The sequence below is a fragment of the Eutrigla gurnardus genome, assembly GCF_963514095.1.
Source record: "Eutrigla gurnardus genome assembly, chromosome: 9".
In the NCBI taxonomy this organism is placed as follows: domain Eukaryota; kingdom Metazoa; phylum Chordata; class Actinopteri; order Perciformes; family Triglidae; genus Eutrigla; species Eutrigla gurnardus.
The window spans coordinates 13,172,487-13,194,941 of record NC_139923.1 but is presented as its reverse complement, the minus strand read 5'-3'; the positions used below and the strand labels follow the sequence as shown (position 1 = coordinate 13,194,941).

At 42.5% G+C, this 22,455-nt stretch overlaps 1 protein-coding gene across 2 annotated transcripts in view; it reads right to left on the bottom strand.

Moving 5' to 3' along the window:
* Positions 1-7,458: 7,458 nt before the first annotated feature.
* The window catches only part of LOC311018703 (PDZ domain-containing RING finger protein 4), a 108,274-nt gene continuing 93,277 nt past the window's right edge, over positions 7,459-22,455 (bottom strand). The window contains exons 5-9 of one of the 2 annotated variants that reach the window (XM_084017743.1): positions 16,748-16,846; positions 14,581-14,643; positions 13,006-13,107; positions 12,044-12,172; positions 7,459-11,048 (exon numbers count right to left, since the gene is read on the bottom strand). In XM_084017743.1, the coding sequence (XP_083873869.1) occupies positions 9,585-11,048; positions 12,044-12,172; positions 13,006-13,107; positions 14,581-14,643; positions 16,748-16,846 (1,857 nt within the window). In that variant the 3' untranslated portion in view covers positions 7,459-9,584. The remainder of the gene's footprint in view (positions 11,049-12,043; positions 12,173-13,005; positions 13,108-14,580; positions 14,644-16,747; positions 16,847-22,455) is intronic. The other variant, XM_084017744.1, reaches the window with a different exon arrangement.

Here is a 22,455-nt window from a genome sequence, read left to right as displayed (position 1 = left end):
GTTTGGACACAGATGTGAGTATGAGAATATTTTTAAAGACAGGAAACATCTCCAACTCCTACAAGAAAAATATAGCCGTTTTTTTTAAATACACACATATTAATTTGATTAAACTTTCAACACATAAACATGTGTTTATGGCTGGGCTGCCTAAAAGGAACCCATGTCTATATGTTATCTTAACGCCGGATACATTCTTAACCAAATAAAAACAAAGCCACTGATAGTCATATTTAAGTTGAGCACCACCATGGAAGGCAAAAAAAAATCAGAAATTAGAGGTGTCAGATCTATTTTGCTTTAAGTGTGACATTACCAGTCGACTCAGTCCCTATGGTGTTCATTATTTATCTTTTACTGATTCCTGATTAGTTTACCAAGCAAATTGAATGCTGGTGTTTAAGTGACTTAGCGTTTTGAATGAGAAACTAGCCAGTCAAAGGAGATCAAAGGATATCAGGGCTGCTAATGGAATGTATTAGTGTCTGACATCCTGACAGTGCAGGACCATCATGTTGTCCGTAACTGCAAATTTTTTTCTGTGAGTTTCTAGAATCCAAGAGGAGGTATTTTTAATAAGAAAATGGTGCAATAAGGCTGCCTGGTTACAGATTTATTAGATCGTTTTTTTCAGAGCTGTCAAATGTGACAGCCTTTGAAGATGATGCATTAAAAGTGTGAACTTATTTTATTTTATTTTTTGCATTCACATTCTGTTGAATAGACAAGCATCTTGCATTTCTGCACAGTTCAGATAAAGATGAGGCTACATTAATATTATTAGCGTTACCCTATGCCATGTGTAGAATTAGACTTGCTGCATACATTGTTTCCTACTTGTGTGTTCCAAACATTTATAATAAATCTAGAATGTCGTTAAGTCCAAAAGTCTTATTATTAAAAGAATTGATGGAATAAATGACTGAATTTACAATGTTTTTTCACCTGTTTTTATTTTAAGGGTGGTATAGGATGATGACACCCTAAAACATGATGACAGACATTCAAAGCCTCATTTGAAAATCTCAATGAACGCTTCAAATTTTAAACATAACAGCTTATATTAAATATTGGCCATGTTTGCCAGGTTCAAGAGACAATATTATTTAAAAAATCATGAATAATCAAAATACCCACTGTTATTCTAAGTGTAGTCTGAGCCAAATAGTCTTTGTTGGAGGAAGTTGATGTACCATCTACAGAAGTCAAGACTGCAGCAACACTTCAGTACAAAGGACAGATTTATTGTCAGACCATTATGTGTTCACACTCTTCTTATTTAAATGTTTGTTGTAATGTGTTTCATGATGACCTTGATGAAGGTCAACACAGCTGCTCTTTGTACTTCAATTGACATGTGTGTTTATCAAATCAAATCAAATCAATATCCATTAGCTCTGTCAACACCTGCACCTTGGGCTCCCAATCTGTAATAAATCGTTTAAAGTCAATGAAGGCTCTTGAATAAATCTTGAGCACCTCAATTTTGAGTTGAACACATCCTCCACAGGTGTCCATGTTATCAAAGTAATAATGCCCTCCAAATTGCACCTTTTATTTTACAAGCACTCTCAATATTGCCATATGCTGTATGCTGCTAAATACAGTCTCATTAAAATCACTTACACTGGTTAGAGCACATTTAATCCTCCTCTCAGAGAAAGTGGCTTACTGAAGTCAATGTAAGACTGAATGACGGCGTGGTAATCAAACCGATTAAATCTAAATGTCAGGTTTTTGTATAATACAATGACAAAATCACCTGTAGCTGCAATCTCAATAATTACAAAAATGCAATAATATACAAGAATAATATCCTCACCAAAGGTGCCTGATCAGAGCTTGACTTATGTTTTCAGGTGCTCGTATGGTCAGATTTGCCATTTCTTGTTTTGCTTGCCTAAACAAAATCCCATGCACTTAATATAATGAAAATACTTCCTCTGTAATGGCCGTGTACACCAACGTGCCTTCAAACATGCCCTCCATTAACTATTTTAATTGATTGCGCAGCAGCACAACAGTTGTGCTCATAACTTTACATCCTTTATGTCAAGATGTCTTTGTTCTCTCTGTGCTCATATCCCCAAGTGCCTAAAGAGCAGAGGGCACACCTGAGGAGTTTTAAGCTCAAGGGCATCCTACATAATTATTCTGGGAGTATAAACACAACCACTGCAGCAGAATATATAAACAGACGACGATTGAAAGTGAGATTTACATAATGCATCCAAAAAAGAAAAGGAAGATTGAAATGCCCAAAAGCGCATTGCTCATGCGCAAAACTAGGGATCTTTCACTGATGCGGACACATTTTTCATATAATGATCTAACTCAAATGCGTGACCTGTGTCTCCTTAACCTAGTTTAACAAACTTATCTGCAAAGTCACATCTATTGGAGTCCATGCATACCATAGCAATCCACGGGAGACAAATCCTTAACAACCACTGTGCCATGCAGATATCTCAAAAAGCAGCATGGAGGTGACAGTGATGTATAGTCTATTTGCCATTAGGAGCATCGGTACATTTTTTAGAATATGTCGCTCCCAACGAGTATTCTACTTCTACCCCTTTTTGAATCTGCGCTATTAGTGAGACTGCAAGGGTGGATATTAAACCTAATGGCAGTATTTCAGCAGCGGCCCATCTGTGATGTATGTGTTGCTCCACATTGCCTCAAAATGTGACATTCTAAAATGGACCAGAGGGTATTATAATAGCGGGAACATTTTTTTTCTACTAATGGAGAGAAGAAAGTAAAGCCAGGGCCAAGAGAGGGCAAGGATCTAGTTATAGCCTACTGTGATGAGGGAATTAGGACTCATTCTGTCAGTGTGTACGTGAGCGCCATTGTCACATCTAATTTTACTTTTATTGTCACATTTAACTTTACTTTTTGACACCAAAGGCCATTTGAAACAAAAGCAGTTATCCTCAGTGGCCACAGCCACTCCTCCGTCGTAGTCTATTTTCATTATTAAACTCAGCACTGTCAAATGGTCTGCAAAGCACTATGAAATCAGTAGCCATGAATCATTAAGCCTGCACAGACTTCTGTAACCTACTGTAATAAAGTATAATGGTGCACTCCAGCCTCAAGGTCAGTCACTGTGAGAAAGACTCACTGTGGCGCAGTCAAGTGTATCGGCCTCCCTTTTGCATTCACTTAATACCTCCATTGTTCAGCAGCCTCCTTTAGGACAGCGGCACACTTTGTTCAGCTTCCTTCAAAGGCAATGGAGATGTTCATCAACAGGAATAGACACCAAGTTGTCCTTGTGTAGTCGTACAAAGTATTTAAAATGATGAAATAGCAATAATAACAGAGGATATATTGATTTTTGAGCAGCAGGAAGTTTTGAGCAGCAGAATTGTGGTGGTTAATTGAGGAAAAGGCACTTCTAGCTTTATTGTGCACTATTCTCCCAGTCGATCTCCAAATAAAGCTCCAGATAAGATGGAGCCGTTAGCGTTTGCACATTAGAAAATCCTATTAAGGCTATCGCTTACAAATGTGTAGAGGTAGCAGGTGATGTTGGACAATATTGGCCATTCCTCAAGACAAATGTATTCTTAATCACAAACACATTTAAATCAAGCTGCGCTGAGTATGATTTCTTTTTGCCTGTAAAAAATGAACTCACTTAGCATTAATGCTGCAGAAGAGAAAAGCACTTCACTTCTGTAAACGCGAGAGTGGAATTTAAAAAATGATAACGCACCAGGTGGGTGAGCAGCTTACTGATGACATGTTACGTTATTGGGAGATATTGAGATTTAAATCTTTAAACTGTCTCCTCTCGCTGCCAATCAGGGAGCCGCAAATGTGCAAAGTGAGTCAATGCAACTTGAAGTATATTTGCTCCTTTGCAACATGTCGATGATCCAGAAGAAGCGGCGTCTACATAACAGTGAGGTCATTACTCATTGGCTCTCTGCAGATGCGCCGCGTGGCTCGTTCCCAGCTTAATTTGCCCGTGGCAACGGCTGCAAGCGGCGACGAGCTGATCTCTGACCAGCGAGGCCTCTTGGCAAGATTCTCATTACTCACAGTGCAGGTGCCCTGCTACCCAGAATGCAACGGAACAAGCAAAATATCCCGCTGCTTTGACGCTGCACTGCATCGTCTCTTATAATGGCAGGAGTTATGAGTTCGCTTCACACTTTGCGTGCCACGATTTCATTTGGAGGAGCCAATTAAATCAATGTGAAGATAGGTCCGGTTAATTCCTTCATGCCAGTGCTACATGGTGTAATATGCATGAATGGGAACTGATGAGCTCACTGTGACTAATGAAAGAGTGACTCTTTTCAGTAACTGTGCCGACACTGAAATAACACAGGGGGGAGGGGGGGATCAATGTTTACATTGTGTAATAAACGTGAAACGGAGCCTATGCACCGACTGCCACATTATTTATTAATTCTCGAGCTCGGCAACGCAATCACAGACCCAGAATCACATTAGTAATTTCTATTGCATGCGGACTCTGAGCCACACAGCTCATGAATAAGAAAAGCAGAGATTTTACAGGAATATTAATGGGATTCACACACAATGAATGTGTAAAGAGGCAAGTGGAACATTTGTATACAGCATTTTTTTGCATGGCTGACCACACTCGTCGATCATTTCCACCTGGGTGGTTAGTAAAAAACTACTGAGTAAGAGACTGTTTACAAGTTTGGACTTGGGAGGTGTTGTTCAGGCGCAGGTTCAGGCTACATATTAGTATCTAACAAGTATGATATATATTTTATATGCAGGGCTCTGCGGTTAATTTAGTTTAAGACCTGAGGACTTGCATTGATCCCAAGTTCACAGGATTTAAGTGGCTGAATAGATGAGTTAGTGAAGTAATAGTAGTTTGAAGCAACGCTGCAATCTGTTTGGATGCATTGACTGCAGTAAAACCTGTTGTATAATTTGACTAATGGCCTGAGCTGAATATTGCAGAGAGATCATGTTGCCACCAGCGGGTATTACCCAAGACCTGCTATATGTGTCCATGAAACAATATAGAAATATACATCTGTTTATGGCTATTCTAATTGTGATCCCAATAGTACACGTTTGAGACCTCTGCCGTATGTATTGCAGTTTGTTTCACCCATTTTATGAATAATTAATTATAATTAGAGCTCTATTTATGCTTTGAAATATTCACAGGTTTCTGCTTAATAGGCCCCCTAATGCATTTTGTTGGGGGGTGAAAATGAAACAATAAATGACACATAAAACAGGAGGGAGGGTGTAAAAGAAAAAAAAAGGTTCCAAATGGTTCACAGGGGCAATAAAGATCTCTGCCAATAATGACACACAGACATATCCAGCTGAGTTTGTATTCACAGAGCTGTGCTGAAGCAGAACGGAATATTTGACTTTTAAACGATTAACTTGTGTAACTTTAACGCTACATTAACAGCTGACTGTAAACTCTTGGCTATAAAGTCATTGTCTGCATGTTGTCATGCTGCAAACGAAGGGTGAACTGAATGGGAAACAAACTTGTGTTTTTCTGCACTACCAACCACTGTGGGCATTCGTGAAAGTTTTCCACTTTTCTGCAGCCCAGAATCTCCAAAGTTCATTGTACAAAGAAAATATATCTGAGCAAAAACGTCCACCACTGTACCATTTTTATTGTGTTCAACATTTAAGTAAAAAAGGGAAACTGTGGCAGTTTTGAGCATTGTTCTTGTAAGCCACGTCGGCAGTGTGGTCGTATGGATGGCGGTCAGTGTGCTGGTTAGTTGGTTGGTTCCTCCACTTAACAGAAATATTGCACCTATCGGTTTGATTACCATGCAGTTTTGTAGAGACATCCTCCTATTCCCTTGAGCATGAAGCATAGTGACTTTGGGAGGAGGTGTTAAGTGATTCCATGCCCCATAATCCTCTATCAACTGACTTGTTATTGTCTTCTGCTTGATAAAGGCATATACATTCAGAACAGCTGGCTCAGCAAGCGCAGTCTGTCCACATCACCCGCATACACACGGCTACATCTGGCACGATAGGGCCAATTATCACTACACAGCAGTTAGGATATCAAAGATCAAAGCTGCCGTCAATTCCTAAAGTGACATCGAGAGACGCGTGATCCGAGGCAATTACCAGTGTGTTACAAGCCTCTGAGATTAGAAGGGAGAGGAGGCACTACCAAGTAGATTGCACCATCACGTGTCAAGTGTATCCGCGTGTCAATAAATATGGGCCTCCGCGGGCGAATAATGGGAGGGAATTTGTAGTTTTTGCTGTTCGGGGGGAAATCCTAAAGGTTATCGGCAAACATTTAGAGCCGAGGCGACGGCTGTGTTTGTGTTTGTGAGTGGAGCGCTGAAGAGGAGATGAGCCGCTGCTATCTGCCTGACATTTCTGTCAGTACTGGTATTTGAACTGATGGTGGCTGACAAATGCCACGGCTGTCACAGGCTCGCCTTTAATTACACCTGACTGGGTCTTTCAGGGGGCTCAGGGATGACCTTAATTAGTCAGCTAGCACTTGGGCTAGTCCTGGCGTTGGTTAGTACAACTCACTTCTTTTCCTTCTGTGACATTTAAATAGTGGCAGTCTATACAGACTGAGAGGATTAACAAAAAGAGGGGAGAGCGAACGGGCCCAGGGGATTACAGGAGTCTACTTCTCAATACCAACTTGGACGTTAGTCTCTGCATAAATGGGGATGCTTTTAAGTGCCACAGAATTGAATGCAAATGGAAGGCATTGACATGGTGCAACCTTAGGATCAGACTCAATGTGATACCTTATAAAACAATATATGTAAATGAGGAAGAGTACGTCAGCTTCATAGTAAGACATTTTTTTTCTTTTTTACTTGTAAAGAGTTGTTTCCTGTTTGGAAAATATTAAAAGACTGACATAGTAAGGAAACCAATCAGTGAAAATAAATGCTTGGCAATAAAGACAACGCCTATGGGTAACAAGGAACAAGTTCTATTCAAAAGCATATCAGGAAGGCTTGTTCCATTTTAAGAAACTGGTCAAATACAAATGGAACCAAGTTTTCCGTTAAATGGAAAGCCCGTCGTACAGAACAGCCTTCAGGCGGTGGTGTATCCGTGAAACTCACTCAATTTCTGCTGGAGCGCACAGACAACTTAAGATAATACAGGGACCAAAGTGTCCCAGCAGCTCTCCCCTGCATATGACAAGGCCATAGCAATGATTAAGTGGTGGGTACGTTTTAATGAACACAGAGCCATCCAAGTGGAAGGTGATTTTAATTGAAATCCCCTTCTGCTTAATCACTTAACGTATACACAGAGGGAAGGGAAGAAAAGTCACTCTGAGGTGATTGTGTGTTCAGTGAACAAGTAATGTGGTTTCAGTTCACCGGAGTGGTCTTCACCCCAGAGTAACTTGAGGACGTTACTCTTTCTGATATGACACTACTTCCTAAAACCACACACCTCGGCATCATCACCCAAGAGGAGAAGACTAGAACAGGCCACGTTGTTGCTGTTGCTCACTTTCACACTGTTCACACCAACCACTTCACAGGAAAGTCACATTTTAAACTAATTTGTAAGACCAGTAAGGAAAATGATTTACTTCCAAAGTCGAGTGGGCTGGAAAGCTGCTGATTTAAGTGTCATGCAAGTGTGTTCAAGGTCGTCATTCACCAGCTGAGTGCTTTTCTACACAGTTCAAACACCTGGTTCCAACTGTAGATTAGCACATGTACATTATTTGGGTTCTTCCTTACATTCCTTTAATGTAAAAACAAATTATCCCGTGCCATGTTATACCAAAAAACAATAATTTATTATCATTTCTTTTGCCAAGATCACCATTATCACACATTTTACCCAGCTACAAATGTGCCAACTACGCATTACTTGAAATTAGACCATTGACATTGACTAAACAAATACAGGGGTTGGTTTAAAATTTAAAATGTACAATATTTCAGTTAAAAATGGGGCATTTAGAATGAATATACTGTACATGTAACTGGACTATAAAGTCTGTTGATAAATGGAAACCGATTCATTTCACCAGTTTAGTTTTTCAATGATCTTATATGCTGTGTTCTGAGTCCTGCTCAGTGGCACCATCATCATCATCATCATCATCATCATGACATGTTAATGTGAACATAATTCAGTAACAACTATATGATATCTATGATAGTTTCCAGTTACTAAAAAACTAAAAGTATACAATGTATGAATAAGGCTGAATAATACCTCCCTGTTGTACAGAGATATCCAGAGAAAGTTGTAAAGTCTGTATGAAATCAGTTTGCCACACAAACATAACATCAATTCAGTTTTTGCTGTTAAGGCTATGCTGAGTAGAGGTGTATGTGGGTGTAAAAATACGGTCTTGTACAAGCTATGAGCAGGTCCATCGGTTTGTGTTGAATTTGTAGAAAAAAAACCTGACAATATTAAGCAAAAATAAAATTCAATACCAAATCATTTTTGGCCAAAGCTGAAACCCAAAAACCTTAAAGTTGCAGTACTGGCAAGTCATAATGTTAGACTTTGGACATGTGTTCCTGGTATATATAGATATATCTATATATACATATATAGTACATTAATCCTGTGTCACAAATTATCTTTACATGACCTGTCTTGTTTTCTTGTTTGTAGCTTTGGAGAAGAAAAAAAGTGTCTCAAATTCACAAATTACAGAAACAACTTATGAAGAGTTTTAGATATTGAACTTTAAAAATACGGTGTTACAAAATTGTTGATAATAAAAAAAAGATATTAGCAACATTTATTTGAGATGTTGGCCAGAAATCTTTGCTCATATTGATAATTTACAATATTCAGTCATCAAAAACTTAAACGTTTGTGGCAGTTTTCCCTTTCAGATCATTGGATTTATTTAAAATGTATTACATTTTAGGGGTTAAACACATTTTGCCAGAGTTATGCTCAACCTTTTCCCAGGAGTAAATCCTACAGTACTATAAGTAGAATGTAAACTATTTGTCCCTTTTAAAGCTGGAATGTGTATGTCTTATTTTAATTACTTTATAAAAACATACTTAAGTTGTCATAATGATCTCATATCTGTATGAATACAATTGTAGTTGGACTTCCAGTCCATGTCTAAGCACCAATAGTCTGAAACAGTATATCAAATACCGTTCAATATTGATTTCTGCTTCAAAGGATAAGTAGGTGTGTTAATGAAAGGAGCATTAAAACATGAAAGGCAGGAGAACACACCAAATCATTATCTGTTGCAATTGGCGAGAGTACACATTACATAAAAAAAAAACACTTTGCTGAAGATGCTCATAAAACCTGTATGGTTACAACATAAATATGAAAATATAATTGAAAAAAGACAAAAGTTGAAGTTATAAAATAATTATATAGTCATAATTTCATAGAAAAATGTTTTCCCCGAAGAGTGATGTGAAAAAAAAAAAATGCTGAAAAACATGAAGAAAATGCTATGACTGATAAATTCTTTACAAAATGCTTTTTGGGTTACAAAGTGTGAAAAATATTCCTATTGTCCTCATAAAAACGCCACATTGAACGAGGCAAGTATATTATACCTCATTGGGGTAGAATGTGTGTGTGTTTTATACAGTAGTGACTGATAGGAAGGCGTTGTGCACCTTGGCTCCCTCGGGGGCCTTAGTACCATGAGTCATCAGCTCCTGGATGGTCATCCAGTTGTCCAGGATCTTTTTGTTGCGTTTCCTCATCATCTTCTTCTGGCTGAGCTCTATAATGCTGACTTCCTTGCGACCCTCGCTGCTGCTCTGAGGGTTCTCCTTTAAGCTTTCCAGCCGGCTACGCTGCATGAACTCTCGTCTCTTCCTCTGTTCCTTTGCTCTGACCAGGTGCTGCTTTCGCTCCTCTTTACTCCAGTACTTCCCCATCTTCATTTCACTCATTGCATCATCATCCGTGGTCATTCCCCCGCTACGCTCTTCTTTAATCTTTAGGGCTCGCTCCCTGAGGATCTTGTCTCTCACAGGCCTCTTGGTGATGTAGCGTGTGCCGTCGCTGCGGATCTTGACCTTCCACTCCATCTTGGGCTCATTAATGGGCCTCTGGGGCTCTTTGCAGACACTGAGCAGACTGAGCTGGCTCTGGGCGTACTCCACAGCTGAACGCTGCTGGATTAGCTGCATATAGCTCTGGTAGTGGCGGGCATGTGCTGGGATATTTACCTGCCTCTGCTGGGAACTGTGGGATGGAGAAAAGTAAGGGATCTGGGAAGCAAGTGGCCTTAATTCCCCCCTGCTGTCCTCAGCCTGAGTTATCTGGTCCCCCTCGGAAGGATGGTCAGGGCTGCAACTTTTCCCTGGGACTGGAGCACGGCATGCTGGGATGGGGCTTGGGCTAAGAGAAGGGCCAGTGGCAAGGCCGCTACAGAGGTTCCTCTGGTTGGTGAGGCTAACCATTCTCTGGAGTGAGTGTTCCGGGGAGCGGTCCATAGCCAGAGGGGTGCTCCGTGAACTTTCCGCCGTGTTATAGGCACTGGAGCTGTCCTTGTCCGATTTGTCCAACCTCTCATTAATGTCAGTAAGCTTACCCCTTGTGGGGTCACCGCGGTGGAGGCTTTGGTTTTTGGTTGTGGGTGCAGAGTGGCCCGTGGAGGGCGACTGCTGCCCCTTACGAAGGTTATGGGCCTGCATGATGTTCTTACATTCCAGTTCGATGCTGCGCAGCTCCTCGTTGAGCATGCGGAGCTCATGCTGCATGCCGCCCTGCTCCCCGATGCTGCACTCGATGGTGCTGCGGCGGCTGTAGAACAGGTCGTACTCGCCGCTGTTACGTATCTGACACTTCAGCTCCAAAAGCTGCTGGAAACGGTCGCCCTCCGCCTCGGCGTCGTCCTCGTCCTCTTTGTCCTCCAGCCGCGTGGAGCCGGTGATACAGTGCGTGTCCAGATTGTCTCTCAGGCACTGGGACAAACGTCTCTGGATGTGTGCGAGGACATTCTGCTCCGAGCTCTCCATCCTGTCCTTTATACTCAGTATGCTGTCTTTATGATGGGGGAGTGTGGAGCAGGTGGGTTTGTCATCTTCTGATCGCTGCAAATAATAAGATGACAAGACCATATTAAAAAAGGAGACTTTGTTCGGGTGAGAAATGTCAATTCAACACATGTAGAATTATAATACACTACTTTCTTTTCATAGGACACCTTTTTTTGCCTTTATTTGATGGACAGGCACTTACTGGAAACTTGTAATGTGCATGTTATCCTGTTTTGATGTTTTTCCATCTAATTTGAAGTATGCATGCAAATCTTTTTTAAGTGATTCAATATTTACAAACGTCATCATACATGGTAATGAACTTTGAATGGTACTCTAGTGTTTTATTTGATGGTGATTATAGTCATCATAGTTTCCTGTTTTACCTTCCTTTTTATGGAATGAGGACAGGAAACAACAAAAAGTCACCAGAACTACAGCAGAGTTATTCTGCGTTCTCCTGAAGGATTACACATGCTGCTGTGTGTAACTCTGTGATACAGCTCTTTTACTTCAGGGATTGTTTCCCCTCTGTCATGTCTTTGAAGTTCCCTTCATATGGACTTTTGTAGCATCCAACTCTCCGATCAAAACAGAATTTTACATTTTGATTACTAATATTTGGAATTTAAATGGTTCAGTGGTCCCCGTCCATAAATATTCACTATCATTATTTTTTTAGGGCTGTTCCGAAATACCAGGTTTTGGGCTCTGGAGCTTCAGTAATAATCAATTCAAAACTTGTTTTCACTGTTCTGCAAGAAAGTCATGGACGAGATTGATTCCATTTCTGCCACCAGCTACACCATTTCATGTAGAAGGTTAACATTGATTGTGAATAATGAACAAATACAGGCAAAGCAATTATTGGTTGGTCTGATGGTAAACTGTTCATAACACAGTGGTTACCTTTCATCTATTGTGTTCTAACTCAATCGTTTCTAGTAGCTTTTATTCTTATTGCGCTCAGCACATACAAAAGAAACAGGCATTCCAGGGTTTCTTTAACCAGGATAACAAAGCATTTCTATGTTTTGCTCCCGTCTGACCTGCTCATTCTCCTGCTCCTCCTGCAAGGCAGCCAATTCCATCTCCTCTCTCTGCTGCTCTTCTAACATTTCCATCTTCAGCTGCTCCAGGAACTCACTGTGCTCATCATCCAGCCAGGCCTCCTCCAGCTAACGGTGAATGAAGAAGGAAAGCATATGGAGAGAGAGAGAGAGAGAGAGAGAGGGAAAAAGTGGCTTGCGTTATTTGTCAAGGCCTAAAGCTTGTGGCGACATGGTGTCTCAAAACAAACACAGTAGATGGGTTGTTCCAAATGGGTGCCCAAATGGGATTTTCAGGGGGAAAAAAACAGCATGCGTGGTTTTGAAATAAGAAACCACAAGCATGAATATCATGTGGTGTGGTGTATGCTGATACCTATTTCTTAACCAACAAACCACCCCTCATCTTTAAAACATGTATTCTGATCCCCGAATCAAGCCAATACAATTTAATGGACATACGACTGCCACCCTTGACCCATTTGCTCACACCATCCATCATCTGTTTGTCTGCCCGATGGGAGCCAAATGGAATCCATATCTGAAGACTGCAGATTTACTACAGAGAGACACATTTAATTACAAAGATTCTACCATTGCTCCTGGCTCATCTGCACTGCGGCAGAGTCCCTTCACGTATTCGCCATCGGCCGTGGGCCTGAACTCACTCCACATTAGCATGCCATTAGCTTTTATGGCTTACGGTTGGAAGTCAATTACAGTGGCGCTACATAAAAATAAAACATGATGAGGTGTCTCGCTGGTGGCTTCCACTAGTGGCGGCTGTGGGCGGTGGCGAGGGTTGGCTGCCACTGCTGGGGTTTACTCCGAGACACATACAATAAAACATGCAGGGCTGTAATCTGTGGATTATGTGCGTCCTTTAGTCACGTTGGACCGGCAGTAGAAGTCCCGGTCATTGGCTAGAAAGTTGCAGAATGTCAGTGTGGTAATCTCCTCACCTGCATCTCAGGTCTGGCAACCAGCAGTATGATGTTCCTACTCTCGTCACTGGAGAGTGCAGCCATCGCTTCCTCTCTGTCTTGGACATCTTGGCCATTAATCTGAAGTTGACATACAAACATGATTAGAACACTAACTATTAAGTCAGAGGCAACAACACAAACACACACACACACACACACACACACACACACACGGCCAACTTCATTCTGTCCAAAACAAAAGGCCTTAAATAAAGGACCACAATAAAAGTGGCGCTGCACAATGATGCCTTTTTTCCCAGGGAAATTGTAAACACTCAGTGATGCTCTCTAATAAGAAGCAGGATTATGAATGGGACGGTGGCCGTGGGCCGACGGAGCTGTTGTGCTCACCAGGCTATCATGCATCTCACCGTACAATTAACTGCCCACTGACAGGGGGCGTCCATCTTTTTGCAGGCAGAGTAATGGCCCTGTCACTGGTGGATAATAGTGGCGGAGTACTGGTCTGCCTCATACACACACACACACACACACACACACACACACACACACACACACACACACACACACACACACACACACACACACACACACACACACACACACACACACACACACACACCCTCTCCTGGTTCAAATCACTTACACAACACATTAAACAGTGCTTTTGCATCCGCCCCATGCATCAAAAAACAGTGTTAGAATAGTTCACAATGCCTATTTGTGGTAACAGAAATTAATTTTAACTTCTAATCTGCAGCTAAGGCAACACTTATTAATATTTTTCATATTAACAATGGATCAAATTGTGTGTATTCTGAAATTAAGATGCAAACCAGCTCTACTGAGCATCTTTTAACTCATCACTATTTATTATCACCATTTTTCTCACAGCAGCAGGCATCTGTTTTCAGTGAAAACTGCTCCGATTAGCAGGAAAGTTAGTGAAGAGTGCTATGAGGTGGTGAACACAGCTAGCAACTAGCATTTCCCTCAGGAGGTGGTGCTGACAAAACATAGCTTAAAAGATTCATCAGGTGGATGAACACACAGCTCCAAGTAAATACCAATGTTGCCAAGTGGATGTATAAATAGGTTATTGTTTGCCATAACAATTTAATAAGGTGATAATATGCTTGACATTACAATTAGAGGCTATTACTTGTCTCAACAAAAACAATAATTACCCCCCTAACCCACAGAGACAACACTGTATTGTGCTCAACCCAACTGCTTGTTGGGAGCAGAATTCCTCTGGATCTCAGGCCTGAAGATGAAGCTGGGGGCTAATAACAGTCATAGCCTCTCAGCTGTCCCACGGGAGGCAGTGAGCGGCATCCTCAACCAGAACTCTTAAAAACCCCTGTTGGTGCTGAGTCGGTAACTAAAACAGCCAGGGGGGCAGTTCTCCCCCTCTAACAGTCACAGCGGGGGCCAGTTCCCCCTTTAATGTGCTGCCATTAAAAATGAATGGGTGCTCGTGCTGGGAGACATTGGTTGAGTGTGACAAAATAAAAGCAGGTTCTTTTTTGTTGAACCTAATGAGAGCTGGTGTAGAGGCGGCCGGGGAGAGAGTGCGTCCCACTGTACCTGTAAAATGCGATCGCCCTCTCGGATGCGTCCGTCTCTGGCAGCGATGCTGTTGGGACTGATCTGTGAAGGTAACATAATATACCTCTAAACCAATTATTGTCTAATGACTAATATTCGGTCAAGAGAATGAAGGAGTGCCTGCAAAGAAAATGGTTTAGCTCATTATGAAGTTATCACCCAGCCAGACATGTCTAGACTGTTATTAATAATAATGTAAGCAGGTGCACAATAGGTGTGCTGACATGGAAAGACCTTAGACGGCTTCCCTTCAGCTGCCTTAACCCTTTATCATTTAAGTCCTCACTTGTACCCATCTCAGGTGTTCTATTCTGTCAGTACGAGCCTCTGCATTTAGTATTTACAGCCCGTAACCCTCTGCTCCTCCTGTAACTAATGCCAGTGGACACGGGAGCAGGACACTCTTTCATCGGCCAATCAATCGGCGTCTGGGGCCATTCGTTTCACTCTCTCCTAACAGGCAGGACTCTTGGAGATGGCGAGGCGCTGCAGTACTCCGTCTTCATGATAGTCCTCCCCTACACAGACGGACACTCGTTAAACTGGGAGGGAGGTCACTAGACAGGAGAGGAGGGACTGGAGGAAATTTAATGTAATCTTTCTGTCATGAGGGGAAAGCAGTGAGTGATCAAAACCCTGAGTGATCCACAACGGGAAACTGAAATATCGGAATCTAGTAACGGCTGAAGATATCATTGCGAGCGGCGTAACGGCTGTGGTTACATTTTTGCTACACGGCAAGAAAGTCTTGGTCCTTTCTGTTCCTGTTTCCTGACTCTTTTGAACTGTGTGGAGAAAATGAAGGGAAAAAATTATCTGAAGGGAAAACTAAAAGCAAAGAAGCTAAGGATTGACTGAAAGGTCTGAATTCTCCATCAGTGTGAATGGTTTTGTTTGTCGACCTCACTATAACTCTGCCTTTTTGCCCTATGCATGCTGGGATAGACTGCAGTTCATACTCTCGTTGTTGTGAATTATTTAACCACTGTGCTGCGAGATACAATGGAAACAAAGGGAAATAAACCCAATAACGACTAAAATACAAGGAGGCCATTCATCAAGTGCGACCATGTTGGTGAAATTAAGCTGGTCGTAAAACGACCTTGCATTGTTCCTCAGGTTGATGCGTCCTCACTACTTATGCAAGATCAGAGTAACACCTTCTCCAACACATCCTGTATACATGACATTCAGCCACCTCATCTAAATGCAGTACACACGTCTTAGCACATCTTTTTTTTTTTTTTGCAGAAACGAACGCTTAAGGGATGCTGCCAGGAGCCACAGACCACAGTGATTTATATTCTGCTCGGCTCACAGGAGCGAACACCTTGCAGAGTCCGACTCAACTTCAAACAGAAGAGAGAGAAGAAAGTTGAGCAGAAAGGAATACAGTATTTTCTACGCCTCCAACAAGTGGGAGATTAATTGATGTTATGACTATTGTCGCTAATATGAGTTTCACAACAACAATGACTCAGACCTGAACACGTTTGTTTTTGGCTGTTTGGCAGTCATTTCATATTGGCAACCGACAGTGTCATGCAGTTAGAACATTGCCAAACTGTCCAATAATGTCATTTGCGGTTGATGAACGAGTTCAACTTTAATTGCTGTAACCAATGGGGGAACCTGCTCTGCTCACATGCATACTAATGTAAATCATACATTGGAAAATGAATATAAAGTATCACAACTGAGTCTTGGAAATGTAGCAGTTATTTAGGCATTTTACTGAGGCACTCTGATCTCGCAATGATAATTGTCGGTTTCTCCAACAGTGTACGATGTGTAAATGTGAGACTTCAAAGAGCTGAAATCTAAAGAGGTCTGCAGAATATGCATATACCTTTTGCCCCGAGAGTATTGATATTGAAATGTTTCAAACAGCTAGCAATCCTCACTGTGGTGGAAAAACAAAAGCTGGCAGGAGGTGGATCCATTTATGTTGCATGTTTTTTCACAGTATTTCCAGGAGCAAAGCAGAGCGAGGGAAAGATAAAAAGAAAGACCATTCTGTGCAGAGTTATCGAATGAAAACATGCAAGTATTAAAAGTTAGTGTTATCTCACACCAAACCAAGTTAGAAAGTCTTATATAAAGGAATTAACCCATTCAACATAAGTTATTCGAGCCAATTACTCACCTCACTGACATAAATGGCCACATCGTCCTCTTCATCGGTCCTGTAGCACAGAGTCAACCCCAACTTCTCTTGGCTGTTGAGTCGACACAATTCTACTTCCTGTGTAGATAAGAGGGAAAATACATGTAAAAACAAGACTTAAGAGCCCACAGGCATGCACAACCCTTAGGTCTGCATGCTAATACGCTGATGTTTACCAGGTAGAAGTATGTGTTCCACCTCTTAGTTAAGCTTGTGAATAAGCGGAAATGAGCTAATTAGCACTAAAAATAGTACAGATGAAGCTGATGGGGATGTGATTCATTGGAGGGGGCATGAATGTCTGTTTTGATCCCAACACACAATCTTCCTCATGAGATTATGAAATTGTCAATTTCCTGAACACCATAGAGCAGCTACTTCACCAACCTTGTGCTGGTATCATAGTTACCGACATAGAGGACCTCTGTAATCCTTAACGAAGAAACAGAAACTGATCTGAGGTACACTTACCAGGACACTTAAATGCACTTGATACACAACAATGGCTCAACAAAGACAAAGTTTCTGCTCCGCCGAAGATCAAATAACAATGTTCAAGTTTGATTCAGTGAATGGTTGTCTGTCTCTACATGTTGGCCCTGTGATAGACTGGTTACCTGTCTGTCTCTACATGTCGGCCCTGTGATAGACTGGTTACCTGTCTGTCTCTACATGTTGGCCCTGTGATAGACTGGTTACCTGTCTGTCTCTACATGTTGGCCCTGTGATAGACTGGTTACCTGTCTGTCTCTACATGTTGGCCCTGTGATAGACTGGTTACCTGTCTGTCTCTACATGTCGGCCCTGTGATAGACTGGTTACCTGTCTGTCTCTACATGTCGGCCCTGTGATAGACTGGTTACCTGTCTGTCTCTACATGTCAGCCCTGTGATAGACTGGTTACCTGTCTGTCTCTACATGTTGGCCCTGTGATAGACTGGTTACCTGTCTGTCTCTACATGTCGGCCCTGTGATAGACTGGTTACCTGTCTGTCTCTACATGTCGGCCCTGTGATAGACTGGTTACCTGTCTGTCTCTACATGTCAGCCCTGTGATAGACTGGTTACCTGTCTGTCTCTACATGTTGGCCCTGTGATAGACTGGTTACCTGTCTGTCTCTACATGTCGGCCCTGTGATAGACTGGTTACCTGTCTGTCTCTACATGTTGGCCCTGTGATAGACTGGTTACCTGTCTGTCTCTACATGTTGGCCCTGTGATAGACCGGTTACCTGTCTGTCTCTACATGTTGGCCCTGTGATAGACTGGTTACCTGTCTGTCTCTACATGTTGGCCCTGTGATAGACTGGTTACCTGTCTGCCTCTACATGTCAGCCCTGTGATAGACTGGTTACCTGTCTGTCTCTACATGTCGGCCCTGTGATAGACTGGTTACCTGTCTGTCTCTACATGTTGGCCCTGTGATAGACTGGTTACCTGTCTGTCTCTACATGTTGGCCCTGTGATAGACTGGTTACCTGTCTGTCTCTACATGTTGGCCCTGTGATAGACTGGTTACCTGTCTGTCTCTACATGTTGGCCCTGTGGTAGACTGGTTACCTGTCTGTCTCTACATGTCAGCCCTGTAATAGACTGGTTACCTGTCTGTCTCTACATGTCAGCCCTGTGATAGACTGGTTACCTGTCTGTCTCTACATGTCAGCCCTGTGGTAGACTGGTTACCTGTCTGTCTCTACATGTCAGCCCTGTGATAGACTGGTTACCTGTCTGTCTCTACATGTCGGCCCTGTGATAGACTGGCGTCCTGTCCAGGGTGAACCCTGCCTTCGCCCAATGACAGCTGGGGTCGACCCTAGCCCCCCCGCCACCCTGAATACAGGATAAGCGGTAGATGATGGATGGAAGTTTCGGCACCAAATCTGACTTGTTTTTCGAGACGCTCATTGAGTCTGGATTTGCAACTCCCGTCTGAGGTTCTCCAGTCTGAAAAGTGTTTGATCATGAAAGACATTCTCAGCTCGCAGAGTTTGATCGGTGGGGGCTTTGATAAATGCCAGAGGACCTCAAGTGTTTTTTCTTTCAAGCCTTTGCCAAGTTGTGGAATATTAGACTATAAATAAACTATAATTATGCTAATGCTACGGGATATACATATTTGCTGCAGCACAAGTATTCCTCAGTCTCCCCTTGGGTAGAGATCAACAAGCTATTGACTTACAAATCAGCAGTTGTCAAATTTCCCACGAGCCCCCTGGAACACAGCGACGTACCCTGGCTTCGACATGAATTCCTCATTTAAGTTCATAAACACAAATGAGAGAGTGAGATTAAAGAGAGTGAGATTTGATTAACTACAGCTGGAACTTGAGTGAGTGGCGCAGTCTCCCTGCATATATCTCAAGTAGCTTCCAAAATGGAACCAAATACAACTTCCAATGGATTTCTCCCCCAAGCTTGTAAGACAAGTTGATGTACATAAACCACTTTGCACTCTTGCATTTTCCATAACGGTGGTGCAGCCAAACCCCAAAACAGCACAAGCTTGTGCTCCATCTCTTAATGCTGGAACATATCAAGGGTGTTGGAGGGAATCAAGTGTGAAATGGCCTCTCCTCCCAAAGTCTTCATTAGAGCAGAAACACACCAGCACGCGGCAGCAGGAGTGAGGTGGTTGAGTGGAGAGCAGGATGGAGGTGGCCGTGAAGGCTCCGGTGGGGCTCAGAGGGGACTCGCACAGAAACAGAGAGATTAATTTCCTCTGTGACAAGTGTGGGTTGGCTGGTTACATGTGTCAGATGTGGCAGGGCTTTGGGGATGGGGTGAGGGGAGGGGTCTGACCATGGTGAGATGTGGGGAAGATGGGGAAAAAGGCCAATACCTCTGCCAGAGAGCTGCCACCTGCTGCCTCTGGCTACCACTCCTAAGCTGTATAACCCCCCTCCCCCCAATTCCTCTCTCACATACACACACAAACACGTCTTTGGGCTCAATTCCCATTTCCTCCTCCTCCCTGGTCACTCGTTTCATTCTACACTTCCACCACCTCGACTTTTCTCACACATTGACAAATCACTGAGGTGTTTTTGGACCAGGGAGCTGCTGTTGCTGCTGCTGCTGTTGCTGCTAGAATACACACACACCCCCATGAACACTTTATACACAAAAACGAATTCCTCCATCCCCGTTAGATTTCTATGCTAACACACAAAGTGTGTTCGGCAGAGCGCACACATTCACGGAGAAAAAGAGCTTGAGAAAAACGACATCATCAGAACCGCGTTGTTTTATCTTTCCCGACAGCCTCCACCCGATGGAGAGCTCAGATCTTTAATTGACTGTCTCAGAAGCGACAGTGACAACTTCAAATCCCGGCTGATAAGGATACAATGTGGGAAAAAGGTAAGAGGCTTTGGTGCCGACTAACTGAACAAAGCCCTTTGGCAACATTAAAAATATTAACGGTATTAACTTTTGTTTGTTGTTGGAGATGTAATTAAATTGGCACATCTGATGCAACAAAGCAGTCAAGGAGTTAGCGGGAGCGGAGACAGTGCACACTGAGCATGCTAATATGATGTAAGGAGTTGTGGGATGTATGCGGGTGAAAATATTGAAATCACTAGCAATGTCTCGGAGACATCTGTCTAAAAATAAACCACGCAAATTAATTGCCGAGACTGAGGCAAAGCAGAGGTGTGAGTCAGGTACTACATCATCTCTATGTGGCTCTGTGGAACAAGCCTAAAGTTACTTCTGGCTAATTAATAGCCAGATATAGTGCAGGAGACCTGTGGCTACATAATCAGAGGAAATAAATTGCTACAATTACCGCATGTTGGATGGAACATCGCCGCTGCTTACGTTCCTGTTTAAAATGTGCAGCACGCATAAGACTTCTTTACCAGATGTTCTTTTGCTTTCCTGCTTTTAAGACAGCATTGTGTAGAGAGAACACCCACTCACACTCAGATGCTTCAGTCAAAAGAGGTTGTGTCCTGATCCATCAAAAGTGCATTCACCAATCTCTCCCCCTTATTTTCCAGGCAGGAGAGTGGCACGTGGACGAGGGGCTGAGGGTAAATTAAGGACTGCGACGGCATCATTAGGGGAAAGATTGCCACCCGCCATCAAAGCACATTTGATGCTGTCATAATAATCGCGCCTTTGATTACCAGTAATTGAAAAAGCAGTCGCAAATGCGTGGATGGCTACCACAGGCAAGATGTGAGGAGGGGGGCACGGAGTACTTCTTCAGAACTCACCGAAACCAATCAAAGGAATGGTTACTAACACAGTGTTGTGGCCGCATACGCATAGAGGCATCCTCGGAAATGAACAATGTTTCTGCGTGAAATTCTAGCTATAAGGCATGGCCTGTGTGTTTCATTAATCCAAACAAGCCAACCTTCAGAGAGAACGGGGACATTATAGGCTCCACATTATAGGAGTCCAGGGTTTGCTCAGTTTTAGGGGAGAGAAATTCTCCCTTGCCTTTCCTACATTGTGAACTATTAAATTAGCCGGAGCTACAATGTATTGTATTCCACTCATCTTGCATAGCTTGTTAAGCGAAGCCAGAGGACTTACTTTAAAGAGGTTTTTTGAGATGGTGAGGGGGAGACTGAGTTGGGGAGGGAGAACATAACGGTGGAATCCAATGCTCCTATATACAGCCCCTATATACAGTACAGAATTAAAAGTTGCTAGGGGAAAATAAATCAATGTGGTAGGAGGTCAGAGAATGATTTACATCAAATGCAGTAACTTGGTCAGTGTAAAACCAGTCAGTAATGAGATTTCTCTAGCAGCCTTAGTTTCCGTGCTCTCTTTTGCGTGAGTCTTAAATTGAGACCGACTTTCACAGGTAGTCGACTGTGGAAATCGGCCTTTACAGGTTTGTCATTTCCCATTTCAGACTCGGACTCGGATGGATTTAATTACTTTGGGTGCAAATGTGGTTCTTCCTTTCATCCCGCTCCATAGATAGGACTGCGATATCTCCCAGTCGGCGCCCTTTAAAAACCTAGTTAAACCATTTTTTTGTTCATGTGTACACACACGAGTCGAGCTGCACTTACTGGCTTTCTCTAATCTTTTACTCCAATTAAATTTTAAATACTTCCCACAGAAGACCAACTGTAACCTGGCTACATAAACCTGCATTCATTTTTTTGCCATAGTGAGCAATACAGCAAATGGTAAAAAAAAAAGAAAATATGAAAGAAAAAAAATGGTCAACTATCTGGCTCTTAAATGCTAAATGCTCCACTGTTCTCCAGCTATCTGCTGACTCTGTCCGTCTGCTGTTTGGTGCTCGACAGGTTGCATACGGAGGTTACAAACCTGTTTAACTGAACAGCTGCCTGCTGCGGCTGGCAGTTTGATGTCTGAATACCGTATTTAGATCGAATGGAGACTAGCAGTATGTGGCGTATCCTGTGGCCACTTATCTATTAAGTACAGGAAAGATAAGGATTCTGTATTATCACATGCAGACTCTCACATGTTGATACACCAAGCAGAAATATCAACGTCCCGGTGACTTGGAAAGGTGAATTCGATTTGAGTTTCTCTGGGATGTGATGGCAAACAGCTCTTACCCACTGTGGCGTTTTCATCAAACGAAAGGTAATTCAAAAGAATGTCTTTCCTTCATTCTCCTTTGTCTCCTCCAGCGGGGAGTAAGGGATCAGTTTGACTCTGAAAGTGGCTTTTCAGCTTTTGCC